At 38.9% G+C, this 14,964-nt stretch overlaps 1 protein-coding gene across 1 annotated transcript; it reads right to left on the bottom strand.

Annotated features, from left to right (window-relative positions):
* Positions 1-9,765: 9,765 nt before the first annotated feature.
* On the bottom strand, positions 9,766-14,069 carry rnaseh1 (ribonuclease H1). The gene is made up of 8 exons (XM_056240098.1): positions 13,763-14,069; positions 13,545-13,669; positions 12,495-12,680; positions 12,252-12,351; positions 11,909-11,963; positions 11,741-11,825; positions 11,467-11,591; positions 9,766-10,088 (listed from the first exon to the last, which is right to left on the bottom strand). The coding sequence occupies exons 1-8, from the start codon at positions 13,891-13,893 to the stop codon at positions 10,002-10,004; spliced, it is 894 nt and encodes a 297-aa protein (XP_056096073.1). The 5' UTR covers positions 13,894-14,069; the 3' UTR covers positions 9,766-10,001.
* Between the last annotated feature and the right edge of the window lie 895 nt (positions 14,070-14,964).

Below are 14,964 nucleotides of genomic sequence, written 5' to 3' on the forward strand. Positions count from 1 at the left end.
TCATTCAGGCAGAGAGTGCAGGACAACACGATGCTCATCATAGAGCTGCAGCTCTGTTATGCAGCTGAAACACTGTTTAATGTGAAAACAATATGAGACTGATGTTGCTTTGCTTTTTTGAGGAATTTTGTCTTTTGGCACCCTTAGCATTGATATTTGTAATCTGTAAATCTATAATAATGTGACAAATTACGACAGTACTAACGATACTTATAATGGAGGAAAGCACTCAAGCAGTGTAGCTGTTACTATGGTTACAATCGGCTTTTAGTGCATTCTAACTTGTATTTTATACATGTTGTGTATGTGTGTGTGTAGGATATGAATTAAGCAACCAACCATGGTGCGTTTGATCATATATAACCATTAACTATGCTTCAAATACACCTATGGCCAAAAAGAATAAATGAATAGGCCTATGTTCTATTAAGTAGATCACAGTCATATCTTTTTCACTTATGGAAATATGGGAGTGCATATCTAAAAAAGAAAATAATGGTATGCTATACTGCCTGGTTGTTTGCCCACATGCTTGGTGCAGTTGTGCTGCAGAAGGCCATGCTCCAGCGAGACAGAAAATGAGGCACAACAAACCCTCTGAGTCTGACTCATCTCATAGAAGAAACAGACAATATTCCTTCCCTCTCTTTGCATCTTCCCCGCTGCACAGCTAGATGTGGGCCAAGATCAACCTCCCTCTCTCTCGCTTTCCTCCCTCCATCCATCTATCGTTGCATGTCAGGACCACTCTGAGACCCAGCCCCAGCGGGGAGACATTCCTTCACATCTGGGCTGGTAATGGTGCCCCTCTCTCCGTTCACTTGACCGGACATGGTCTGCACACTCTGTCGCTCTCTCTCCCTCTTTCTGTCGCTTGCACACACACATGCACGGAAATGCTCGTGTTCATTCAGGTTGATGCCGTCAGACGAGGATCTCAGGGGAAGCTAATTAAGTTGAAGGCAGGCCCTGCTGTCTGCTGATGAGCTGCAGAGACTCAGACTAGCCAGCATCTCATAACTTGCCTGTATTATCTACAGCACCGCCTTCATATAGTTCGGTTCTGTCTGTCAGAAGATTACTGTCTGTCGTTTATGCATAACTGGCTAGGAGTGGAAGATTAGGAAGAAAGAGAAACTGAAAGAGAGTGTAAAGATGGATAAATCAGACCGAGAGCTTGTTGTGAGAAGTCAGAGGGTAGATAGGGGGCGCTGTTGAGTATTTCATGCTATTTTATCAGTAGGGAAGTAATGCACACTCCTAGAATATCTGGGCTGCTCTGAAATTGCCCCATATGCTTATAGTGCAATATTTAAGGTGACAGCCATTTGTATTGGTGTTTGAAACCATAGCGGTCAGCGGACATTATCGAGTGTACTCATTCAGTTCCATAATGCACCTCAATAACGAGTGTACAACCAATGTACACTAGAGGCTAGCCGCTAAAGAATACGTATGCACTGTTAATGTTGGTCTGAATTTATTCCCCGTGTCTCGCCAGAAGATGTCCGCAGCACTTCCGATGCACTCAGTGTCCGAATCTTTTTACAGTCTATGGTCCATATTCAGTCATTTGTTTTCATTCACTCATTGAGTGGAATATAATTGGAGTAATGTAGCGAATAGTGAATGTGAATATAGGGGGCATTTTCAGATTTACATACAGCCATGGAGAAAGCCATGACATATCAATATTTTTTTAAGCAATCACCTTAGGGTTTATGTCATGTGACTAATCATAACAAGATGTGAGTCTTATTTTTTTTACAAGGTTGTGACTACAAGAACCACCACAAAACTTTCACAAGCAACTATCCAGAGCTGTGACATGAAAAGCAGCTCACTGGGAAAAATAGTCTATTTCTCACTTGTAGGAACCCCTACAAAAACAATTGTGAGCATTAGTAGGCTAAAAATTGTTATACAGTTGTACTATATTAAAATGAAAAATTAGCTATATGCTATTTGCACTTATTTAGTTAAGTTATTTAGTCAATAAATGGCAATTCAATTTAATTCAATTCAATGGCCATCAGTGGAGATCTAGCAAAATTATATCTTCCTTCCACAATGCTTGATCAAAAACGTATCCCATTATCATGATATCTTGTTCTAGCTAATTAAGAGATTTTATAACCAGTTAGCACAATGCTAAGCTAGTAGGCTAACTGAAAACAAAGAAAGGGAGATATTTACTTTGAGTATTTTTAGCTTTGTAATGTAATGTGATACTGTATGTATTTTAAAAGATCAGTTTTAAAACTAACATTTTCATGAATAAGAATATACGTAAATATACATTAAAGCTTTACATTACATTATAAATTAAACTCACTAACAATCAAGCAGTGCGTAGAGTAGCTAGTGGAATCGTTTTGTTTGAGGAAAGGTGATAGGATTCTACAAAGGGATGAGATAGCATGACAACAGCAGAAGCTAACTGGACCATGTTAACTAGCATAAAAAAACTGACTTCAGGGTAAATAGATCCAATTTTGTAGGTCCTCTCTCTTTAAAGGAGTCAACAAGTTTCAACGTTTGGGTCTGTTGATTTTTTCAATTTAAGCAATACCTTAGAGAACAACTAAAAACAATTGTTGTCCTCTCGTCTTTTGTAGTGAGAGTGAGGGAAAAATATGGCGATGGTGCAGAAAGGCTCCCTCAGCTTGGGTACACAAGAGCACTCTTCCTCATCTCATTTTACACTCATATCGTGCTGTTCTCAGCTGCATCCAGATTGCCTGTTGTTTTTCTATAGCGACTCAAATCAGGCAAGCCACACATTTTAAACATTTAGACATCACTGATCTTGTGATCCCAAATTTCCAGAGATCCCCTATTAGCCACCTATATGCTCCATACAGCTGTGCTCTACTCTTTTATCTACTTTATATCGTCACTATACTGCATATTACAAATGAACATTTTATTAAGGGACAATATTTATCCTGGAACTGATTATCGGTCAATTTACATTTTTACAATGGGGATGTATATTTTCTAACCATCTTGTATATAAGGTCAGCATTTTATACATTTATTCAAATATCTGAATTTAAATAAATCTATTAAATACAAAAGTAGCTGTTAATGCACCAGATATCATGTTCTGCTAAAATACATTTTAAATAAATGTCTGGTTTTTATGTTAGCATATAGCTCTCTACCATCTACATCCATTTCACAGTCACATTGTGAGATATAGTCACAATAACGAGAAAAGGTTGCATATGTGAGAAATATAGTTGCAACTGTCAGATTAGATATAAAGCTACATTGTGAGGTAATATATGATATAATGTCACAACTACAATAAATAAAGTAAGATATTTTGAAATAACAAAAAATGTATTTGCAATTATGAGGAAAAAGTTGAAATTGTAGTACAAAGTCACAATTATAATGAATCATTTCACAATTTTCTTTTCACTCAGAGGTAGAAATGGGCAACAGGCAACACATCTGAAAGCACATAATTCTCTAGAAAGTCATTGTATTGTGTATCGGTAAGAATGTTCTGGAAATACAAAAACAATAAAAAACAAACCTGTAATTTAGAAGGTTAACAGCTAAACACATACTTTTGGTCATATAGTGTGATCTCACAGCTAAAACCATAATTAACATAATTAGACAGGCCTACAAATATTGTGGAATATATCAAATGCTAGGTAATATTAAAGAAAAACAAAACAAAGTAATTAGCTGCAAAGTATTTCCCCGGAGTATTTAAATATCTGTGGATTTTTTGTCAATTGATGCTTCCTGTCCAGCAGAGCTCTTTCCTGATTTCACATCCTGCAACTATGTATTCTGAGCCCTCAAACATGAAAAATCTTATCCTCTCAACATTATTTGCATGTTTTTGCATGCTTCCTCTGCTGTATCTCGCTGTTCGCTATCTCCCTCTCTTTTCTGCTAATACCCTGGCGCTCAGCAGGGCCCTGCGCCCCACTGTGTGTCTGCCTGCATCTCACGCTCATTAAGATTAAACATGGGACTCTACCAGTGCACAGGCAAAGCTGTGGGCATGGAGGTAACCCAGGTTCATGAGCTGATTGTGGCAATTATGATTTTATTTTCTAAAGCCCCTCAGGTGCCACGGGAGGAACATGAGCGCGACTCAGTGTTTAATGCAACACAGTGTTCCTCATGCAAATTCACATGTCCCACTCCTAACAATTGGGTTAAAAAATATGCTGTTCTGCCTAGGCTGTTTGTCTTCTACATCTAAACTTCAGCAAATCACAAAAGCTTCCGTTTCAGACAGATTATAATTGACATATTCTGTCATTGTGTCAATTCTTATGTCAATCAGGAAGGCTAATTCAGGAAGGGAATTTCAAAAGGGTTTTTAGAAGAAGATATTTTGAAGAATGTTTTAACAGTTTAATACAATGAAAGTCAATGGGGTCCAATCATCACTCTGGGCAAAAAACATTGAGACATTTTTTTAAATGATGGTGACTGAAATTTTTGGGGGGAGCTATCCCTTCAAAAGACTTGAATTATGCACAGTCAGACCTCAAACATGAATTTTGAAACTGTCACATGCTTTTAAAAGTAAGCTGCTTACTAGTTGCTAGGACTACATTGAAGTAATGGGCCTGTCCAAATACCTACACTTGCGCAACAAGTGCGTGCGTGCTCAAGACTGTCCCAGGTCTGAAAAAGTGCATCCACACTGAATCCACACTATCTCTAATACTGCTTCGGGGCGGTCTTTGAGGCTAAAGCGTTTCCCATCATTCATCACGTTCAGAAACTTACGTGCCCAGATTTCGCATCATGTCCAGGAAAACTTTCCGGTGTAAGTTTAATTAATTAGATGTTACATATAATTTGTTTGTAAAATGTAGTGGTGCAAATTTTATTGGTGCAGAGACTGCAGCGATTATATGTAGTTTGTAAAACGTTTGAAAATGAAGTGAAAATGAAAACATTTGCAGTCTTCCCCCACACTTAAACACTTTAGTCAAATTTACGAAATGCGTCATGGAAGTGGTCAAGTTCTAAGATTGCAAGAGTGGGTATTTGGACAGGCCCTATGTTTTACACATGTTTTCTGAATCGGATACCATTGTATTCCTTAGGTCCCTAAAAACCCATGCGAAATTCCCTTTTTCTCTTTTGGGTTTAGGACTACAAACTGAACAACTCTATGAGGATGAATTATCTTCACGAGCCCATGCTGGTGCATTTCTGAGCTTGAAAAAGAGATGCTATAATGCTGCACCATCTCAGTGATGCTGCGTTTGGCTGTCGTCGCAATCTGCCTCCCTTCACAGACGACTCATTATGCATCTAAGGAGAGGGGGGGTCTCGTCTCAGTGTAATAATATCTCATGCTTGGTTAGAAGGCGGCTGCATAATTAGAGGTAGGAAGTCTGATGGATGGGGGAGCGGGGTGGTAGGATGCTGAGCAGTGTGACCCCACTGACCTTGTTATCATTATGGGTGGCAGGGTTGACCAGTCCAGCCCCTGCTTCAGCAAGCAGCTGTTGCCTTTAATGGCATCATTTGCTCTTCACCTTGTCACCCCCGCTACCATTCTCTCTCTAACTCTCTGTCTTTTCCTCTCTGTGGTATCTCGTCTCATGGTCAAGGGCAGCTAAAATCACGCCAAATCTGACTGGCAGCCTCATGAAGGTGAGGACTCAGGTAGTTATCTAGTAATACACCACCAAGTGAGGTGGATTGCTTCGAAAATGTTTATAAAATACCACCACAAATTATTTTTAATAAACATTTCCAAACAAATTACATATCTTCCTTTCTGCTTGATTACAAAATATACAGCCCTAAAAGTATATACAGCCCTAAAAAGTATGTGTAGACTTAAGGCACATGTATGAATATTATTGCAATATATAACAAAATATCAAAACAAGTTGCATTAATCATAAAGAAAGATAATAAGCAACAATATATATATATATATATATATTATTTAGACACTTACTGGTTGTAATTGTGAGAACTAAACCTGCATAACTGAGTTAACATATCCACTAAAATGACCAGTCAGGTCAAACTGCACAAAAATATTTTTTTAAGTTAATTTAATATTTTTACAGATGCCACTCTTGCTTTGGTATTTTCTTGTGATGTGTAACAAAATGGCATTCAGACATTTGTGACAGAACAACAGAAAGAAAGAAAGAAAGAAAGAGAGAAAGAGAGAGAGAGAGAGAGAGAGAAAGAAAGAAGGCAAAAAAGAAAGGAAGGATTTTCTTAACGATCCAACAACTTTTTGTGCAAGTAAGGATGACAGAGACGCAGATGTTCCTTTTGTTTTTCTCCATTACAATTGCTGGAAATATTGCTCGGTAGCTGCTTAACAAATGTGTCATTAAAATCCAGCACGACTGGCTCGCTTTCGTTATGTGCGAGGAGGTACATGAGCGAGCACGTGTTGGGGGAACTTTCAGCTTTAAGAGAATGATTCTCCTGCTGTGGGATTAAATTGAGTTCTCTGGTAGCTTGATGAGTCAGACTCATACGCACACAGTCTGAGGCAGCCTGAAGGCCAGACGTCACGGCAGACTCTCCTGAGCTCACTGATTTTAAGTGGCAGTTCGGAGCATGGCCATCTGCACTATTTGGGTCAAGGACTTTGCGTTTTGATGTGCATATAAGACCATGCAGTGCAGTGGTTAATGCTAGGTGGTATCTCAGAGTAGTGAGGGTTTGGGAGAGCTCCTAAGCAGGTGTACTGTCTGAGAGATAGGGAGGGTGAAGCGAGAGAGAACAAGAACGAAAGCTGCAGAGTGCCGCAGTGCTGGAGCTCACCTTGTCAAGCCACTCTCTGCGGGAAGGCCTTGCCCTTGCAAACAGGCGGCATCTAAACCATGCAGAACTGGAAATACTGGCTTATTAAAGGAATATTTTGGGTTCAGTACAAGTTAAGCTCAATTGACAACACATCACTGCATCATTTTGTCATCATCAAGTCCCTCGTTTTCAAAGCAAAAATGGAGGTTAGAGTGAGGCAGTTACAATAGAAGCAAATCTGACCAATTTATGGAAGACTTAAAGTCACAATGTAATGGAAGTAGCGACAGATCAAGTCTTCCATATTGGGAAGTGGACCACACCTGAGGTAAACGGATCATAGAAGACTTTTTTAAAAAGTGCAGGACAGGGACTTGTCTCACAGATTTAGAGTTACTCTAAGGAGTTTCTCTGCTAGGACCGGAAGATCAGATTATGACATTCTGATTTAAAATTACACTCGGATAAAAAAACAAACAAACCAAAACAGTCTATGCATGGATGAATTGTTCACAATAAGATCATTAAGACACATAGATAATAAATGCATACATGTGAATTTCATAATTTAAACAATTTTCCACACTAAAATTGTGTTACAATGCATATTTGTTGGTGCATGGTGCACATGTCTGGTGACTTATATAGAAACAATAAGTATTTGAATGTTTACCCCTTAGGAAAATTAACCATGGTGTAGTAACCATGTTTTTTTTTTTTTTTTGCTGGATTGATTACCATTTGTATACTCAGTTTTACTACAAATATCACGGCTAAGCTATGGTTACTTAATACTTAGTGCAGCAAGGGATAATGGTTAATTTGTGGTTACCATTGTTTTGTGGTTTTATTTGTTGTTAAACCATGGTTAATTTTTGTAAGGGACAGATTGGCCCCTTTTACTTCCATTGTAAGTTCCTCTCACTGTTGTTCTCAACTGATGTTTTTTTTTTAAAGAAAAGAAGAGTGGAAATGAATGTTGTAGTAATCAACATTATGCCACAAATGTTGTCATTTCAGCTTAACTTGTGTTTAAGTTGTTTGTCTTTATTGTAGATACCCTTCGCAGAAGCTCAGTCGCTCTGAAGAGGCTTCCGTCGAGCTCACCGGGGTAGTTCGCTCCATATGTTTACTTCTCTTGGGTGTTTCTTCTCCTTTCCACTATTTTGCAGCCTCTGATTCCGGCAGCTTCAAAGAAGAACAAAATAAACACAAATGCAAACTTCTCTCTTCGCATTAGCGCATCACAACAAGAAGCTGCGAGGGGATCTGACAGAATCTTCTCTGTCTTTATCGCAAGAGATATCAAACAGTCAGACTAGTTCTGAGGCAGCAGTTAGTTAGGCTGATGCCGTTCCAGACAGCTGTCATGGAAACAGATGTCTGTTCGGTTACAAGCTGCAGCTTTGCTCCCGTGGTAACGGCTTTGATTGTGACTCGCTGTGTCTGCTCCGAATGTGGTTTCCATTGAAGTCCCTGCACAAAGAGCCCTCATCATGTGATTGTTGGATTCATTAGTGGAAATTCCCCTACACTTCCTTCCAGATTTGAGGGCCCGAGTCAGCTGTGACATGGTTTTTGAAGAGAGCAGAGACCAGATGTGCTGTAATGATGGGGTGTTTTTTTGTGTGTGTGCCTCCTCCTTCCCTTAATAATAAATTATCACCGTGTCTGATTATCAAACAGCCTTCAGATGAGATCTAAACGTTAGCAGTTGAAACAACCAACTTCCATAAATATTACAAAATGAGCTGATCTACATTCTCTATTAGGCTTGAGGACAGTTTTCAGCTTCAGATCCCAAAATAAGACTTCCATTAGACATCTGAGAATCTGCTGTACAAGGTAGGCTCAAGAACCCTAAAGCTGTGAAAGGTTACGAGCACTAAATCCTCCTTGTTTTCACCAGGCAAGGACAGTCTGAGTCTCCTGACCTATAACTGTTGTCCGTACATCCCGCTCTGAAGGTCTTGGATCTCAGCGGGAATTCAGAGGAGCCGAGCCCTGCAAGCGAAGGTCAGGACGGACCGCACTGAGGCCCTTGTGTTGAGATTCTCACCTCTGTTTATTTCATAAAAGAGAAGATGCCTCCACTCCTTCTCAGCCTGCTGTGCAGCTTATCTGTATTTAAGACAACACTCAAGGCTGGTCTAGACGCAGGCTTAAAGCAGAAAATCGGACAGGACAGTTATAATTAAAGCTTGAGGAAAAAAACGTCAACACTAAGAGAGAATTTCTGGAACATTGAACATGGACAACAGGCTAGGAGTCTCACTGTTCAATGTTAAAGATTAGTTCACTCAAATGAAAATTCTGTCATCATATACTCACTCTCATGTCATTCCATACCTGCAGAACACACAAGATATTTTTTTGATTGATAAACTGAGGCCCATAAACATGACATCTTTCATTGTATAGTGACTGTTAAGTCACGCAGATTTGGAACATGGGGATAAATAAACAATTACATTTTTGGGTAAAATATTCCTGGAAAGTTTAGAAATCCTGTGTAAAACAATTTGATGGAATGGGATGACGCTGTCCCCAGGTATCAGGAAAAATACTAAAAACAATTTAATTAGGATAACCATCATGTACTTCAAATAACCCAAGTGAAGAAAGGAAAGACTCACTAATAACTAAGAGCAAAGCTTGTTTTTTGTGAAGATAAGATCTAGTCCATCAAGTGTTCAGCATGAACTGCAGTGACACCTGCTGTTCGCGTGGAGGCATTTCAGCATTAGTGCATTTTGAAGCAATGACGATTTTTCAACTGAAAACACATTTGTGATAAGAGCAAGATGAAACATTCAAAGATAAGGATCAATAATACATTACCGTGGTACAATATTAGTCATGTTGGAAACTAACAGCGGCACACTCACTACAATTATTTTTTGTCACTTGTAATGCACCCAAAAAATGTCCTAAGTGCTTATAGGCTAAAAGAGTGTCTGAGATGGAAAAAATAAGTACCAGGAATCAATCTCAGGAACATGACAATTTAATTGACAGAACAATCAAAAACAAACATTTTAGATAGACATCACTCTTCAGAAAATAAAAAAACTTGTTTCAAGTGTTGTTTGCAACATCACAACACTAGCAAAACAAGATCAAAATAAGAAAAAGTGCATTAGCCATCAAGCATAAACAAACTAGAGCCACACAGCCTAGGCACCTAAAACAATGCATCATTATAAAATGAATGTGACAACAGTGTGCTAACATGGGGGCTTTGCTGCTCCCACCCTGGACAGTCTGTCTGCCTCCTCATTGCCTGTGTACCCAGCATGACCTGGTACATGCATCTAGAAATGAAGAATAAGAGAGATATTCACTGAGAGAGAGAAAATTTACTGGCTATTCCATGCATTTGTTTTATTGATCATTGTATAATGCCAAGCACTGATGACAACATTGGAGAGCGAGCAGAAGGGTTCTGATGTTTAGTGCTGTAATGACACAGTCCTAAAAATGTTTGTACCACAGAAATGCTAACCTGACTCCGCCAGATGGATTTGCTCCGCATATCCATCTGGAAACCTTCCGTTGAAGTAGTTTTGGTAAGGGGCGAAAATACTGGTTAGCTGATTGGCCTATGTTGGTGATAGACGGGCCAAATCAACCAATCAGATCAACGAAGCATATGACGTACTAACAGAGCGTATCTTTTCCTCTGAGAAAAGCCTCCAGAGCAGTGTTTTGCTCTTCTTTCAGTGAAGAAATACTCTGTAATTCCGATAAAACTTGCTCGATAGCCACGCTGATGCTAGTTTCATCCGCTGAAGCCGACATGTTCTTTAGACTGAACTGACGCGCTTCTCGTTGCGTCACACCTCAACCCGCCTCAAAGCCAACGCTGATTGGACGTTCGTTTGGTGAACTGCTCCCAAATTTTCTTTAACGGAAAGTATCCAGACTGATCTGCGAGTGAAACCTTGAAAGCTCGCGAGATCAGGATGGTCTCACGAGGCTACAGAAATGCATGATATGCTACAAACACAATTGTTCCTTCAAAAATGTAAATATAAAATTAAAACAAATAGCCTCCAGGTATCTATCAACTTCAGTTCTCAATTAAAGTTATGGCATAGTCATTAATAGATGAAAATTAGATTTATTATTACATATATTGATTTCATGTTGTTGGAGTTGGACTCTGTAACTGAATTTTTTTTTTTTTTCCTTTTATCTGACACTGTGTTCATGTTTGATTGTAGAGTGCAACTAAAGTTATCCAGCAAATATCCTAAACATTTTGATCAAGAAGTACAGTACATTGGAGCGTTCACTATAACCACGGCTCATGCGTGTGGTGCTGATGGAGGAGCCGGCCAATACGGAGCCATTGGATTTCATCAAAAATATCTTAATTTGTGTTCTGAAGATAAACAAAGCTCTTATGGGTTAGGAACGACTCATTAGGAATGAGGGTGAGTGACTAATGAACGAATTTGAATTGTTGGGTGAACTAATCATCTGAGATATCAGCTTTAGCAAAAATTATTCAAAGAGATGCAAGACATCTCATTGCGTGTTTATCAAAATTGATGGACTGAGAAAGTCTACAGCTGCACATTTACATGCTAAAAGAATGTTTATACACTAAGGTTGGGACACCATGCTTGAAACGCACAAGTTATACGCACAGAATAGCAGATGCCATATTGTACAGATAAAACATACCCATACGACCTCAAGGTCTGCATTTAGTTTATCCAGCTTTTGGAAGTCTTCCTTGTTGATTATGACCCCACCACTTTTAAGCCTCCAGCCATTAGACTTCCAGGTCTTTACCCAACTTGTGATGCCTTTGGAAAGCAAAAAAATTATATATATATATATATATATATATATTATAACAATAAATACATTATAAAAAAATAAAAAAACAGTACTACACTGATTCTTGACCAGACATTTTACCAAGATTTTGAACAGAAAAGCAGGGAGTGCATACCATTTATGGTGAACTTGCTGTCCGTGTATAGTACAATCTTTTTAAAATTCATTTCTCTGGCCTGCTCGAGTGCCTTGCATGCAGCCTGTGATTAAATGTTTAATGATACAGTTATCGATAACAGGTTATAAGAAAGAACTCTGTTTGTGAGCACCTCACAATTTTTACCTGTAATTCTGCTCTTTGGTTGGTCTGCCTCCCTGAAAGCCTCTCAGCCACATTACTGAGAAAAGAATGAAAAGTTAAAAAATAAATAAATAATTGTATATATATATATATATACCGTATATATATACACACACACACAATTTTATATATACCGGTGTATGTATATATATATATATATAAAATGTATGTATTTACATTTATAAAAGTAAAAATATATATTTTGCAGTGAGGCAAGAAAAGATGTTGAATTATAATTATTTGTTGAACACTGGATATGAAAGCATTGTTGTCTTTAGTTGCACTGTTTGTTTTTCCAGAATGCCATTAATCAAAGATGACTTACAGTGGATGATCACGACCCCAATATACACCAATTCCTGCACGCGCTCCTCGTCTTCCATTGGCGGAGCAACATCCATCAGTGTACACCACTACAGAATCACCTGAAAACCCCCCCAGCAAAAAGTAGCCCATTTCATTTAACTATGGTAAAACTAACAACGTTAATATTGGTCTACTAATTCTGTTTTGATTTAAATTGAAAATGTCCATTATCTCCAACAAGACTATTACACACAATAATTACCCATATAGGTAAATCCATCACTACTGGCTGCAGCTGTCTTTGACAGTGGGACCTCAATGAGTTTCACTCGTTTCGGACAGGAAGGTCCCTCATCTTCAGAGTCCTCATGGGTTCTTTTACTTCCAAGGGGTACAGCCATTGAGGAATCAGGCACGTTTCTGGGAGGCAGGACCTCATAGTCACATCCTTAAATGCAAACAAAAAATAATGTCAATCCCTTGCTTTATAGTATAGTTTCAGTAGGGATTCAATCTTCAGCTGGCCGCCAGGAGCCGCCACTGGCAGGTCACGTGACCTGTCAGTGGCTGGCTATTTGTCTGGCAGTCTGCCTTTGGCAAGTTTCAGAAACCATTGATTTTTGAGTTTTTGTGTTTTGTGTTCCTCTCTTTCTAGCTCATTTATTAGGAATCTGTTGATATGATTATGTTCTTTAGTATGATTGATGTTTTGGGGACTGTTATCCCAATATAACCAGTCAAATGGCCATGATCAGACTGGCAGCTTACAGACGCTTGCTCGGCGCTCATCCAGTCACTCGCGGCTCATAGTGCGAGTATAAGGCGTTGCCTGACACTCTCGCTACAAGGAAATAAATTGTTTCCTTATTATGAATATAATGTCATGCCTTTATTCTTGTGTATGATTGATGTTTTGGGGACTGTTATCCCAATATAACCAGTCAAATGGCCGTGATCCGACTGGCAGCTTACAGACGCTTGCTCGACGCTCAGCCAGTCAGCCGCGGCATTTGATAAAATTTGATAAAAGAAAGCTTTTTAATAATTCAATAAAAGAATGCCAACTTTAACGGTAAAATCACTTACCACAGACTGTATCACTATTTTCATATTTACAAAGACTATTTACAAATAAAACCCAAGAAAAAAATATCTGGCTCTCTCTCAATATATGGTCATTTCACATGACACAAATAGAGGCACAGCTTACCCCTCTCCCTCCTGTATACTTTCCCTTGAACACCTGAAATATTGTTGATGATGCATCATTATGGCAGATCTTTATAGGGGTGTATAACATCTTTGATATTACCAGTTGGTCTCCCAAAAGATGGTGCTGCAGATTGGCTCCTCACAAAGGCCCAAGCATCCTTTTCAGAGCCAAACTTCTTATAACTTGCGGAGGGAAACTTATCCACCTGATGTTTACATTCCTCCCTTTAGGAGAGAAATAATGCGTGGTCATGCAATGCAATGCAGTGCAACAAGCGCTCACAAGTACAGAAAATAGTCATATAGCTTCCTGTTCACCATGTTTGGTACACTCCTGGTTTAAATCCTTTCCTCACAGCGTAGAAAAATGTTCCCTTCTTGCCCATCTCTTCTGCGGCGTTACAGAGAGTCCTGCGTACAACATTGAAAAACCCAGGCAATCTCAACATAGTCTCTGCTCAGGGCAGAGTAAACATTACAATATCCTTTAGTCGTGGCATTTGAAATGACAATAACCATAAAAATAACCTGACAAAGACTTTCACAAAATGCTTATGGATCCAACAGTTTTGACTTTCGTTTCGCTAGCAAAACCTCCACAGAATGTGCACCCACCCACGTTGACAGTCGGCTGACCAAACGCTTTTCTTCTTCTTCTTCTTCTTCGTTGTTTTAGGGCAGTTGGGATCCAAAAAGTTGCATTACTGCCATCTGCTGTTTATTATCACTTCTTGTCACCTTAATACTTATATTCGTCTTTCCAGTCCAGCCAAACGCTTTTCAGATTCACAGCTTCTCCTCCCTTCTTCTTACATTATAACTCCCCCAATCCAGTTCATAGTGCGTTACCGCCACCAACTGAATGGAGTGTGGTGGACATGTTGCAAGCTTTTTTTTTTACAGTCTATGGTTGCAAGGAAGGAGACAACACTGAGATAAAAATAATACGAAACCAGCGATAAAAACATTGAGTTACATGGCCTCGGTCTTATTAAAAGTGGGCGTTCAGAGCAATATTATGTAGATGCTGCTCGTTCAGAGAGATATTTCATTTTAGTGAGTCGAAAACATTCAGCGCGACCAGTACAGCCCGATTTTAAAACATTTGACTCTTATGAGCCGATTCTCTTTTGATCCACGAACATTCTGCGCGACAGCGTAGCTCAATCTTTTACTGTCTATTACTATGAGCTCAATTCCTAAACGAATGACTCGTATGAACCGGTTCTTTTTGGTGAATCGTAAACATACAGCACACCAGTACGAACGAATGACTCTTATGAACAGACTGTAAAAAATGGCTTATGAACAGCGGATCTTTGTAGTAACTCCTGTAGGTTGTTAAATGATTCCAAAAAAATAAATGAGTCGTACTCGCGAACTTTTACAATGGAACTCCATTTGAGAGATAACCTGTAAAACATGATTAGACATGTGTTTTTAAACTTCCTCATAGATAGCAAGTCCGTTAAAAAAAACTAGCCAGAATCCCTGAAACTATTTATTTATAATATTGTATA

This window comes from Rhinichthys klamathensis, unplaced genomic scaffold (genome assembly GCF_029890125.1).
Source record: "Rhinichthys klamathensis goyatoka isolate OS25496 unplaced genomic scaffold, OSU_Roscu_1.1 h1tg000579l_1, whole genome shotgun sequence".
NCBI lineage: Eukaryota > Metazoa > Chordata > Actinopteri > Cypriniformes > Leuciscidae > Rhinichthys > Rhinichthys klamathensis.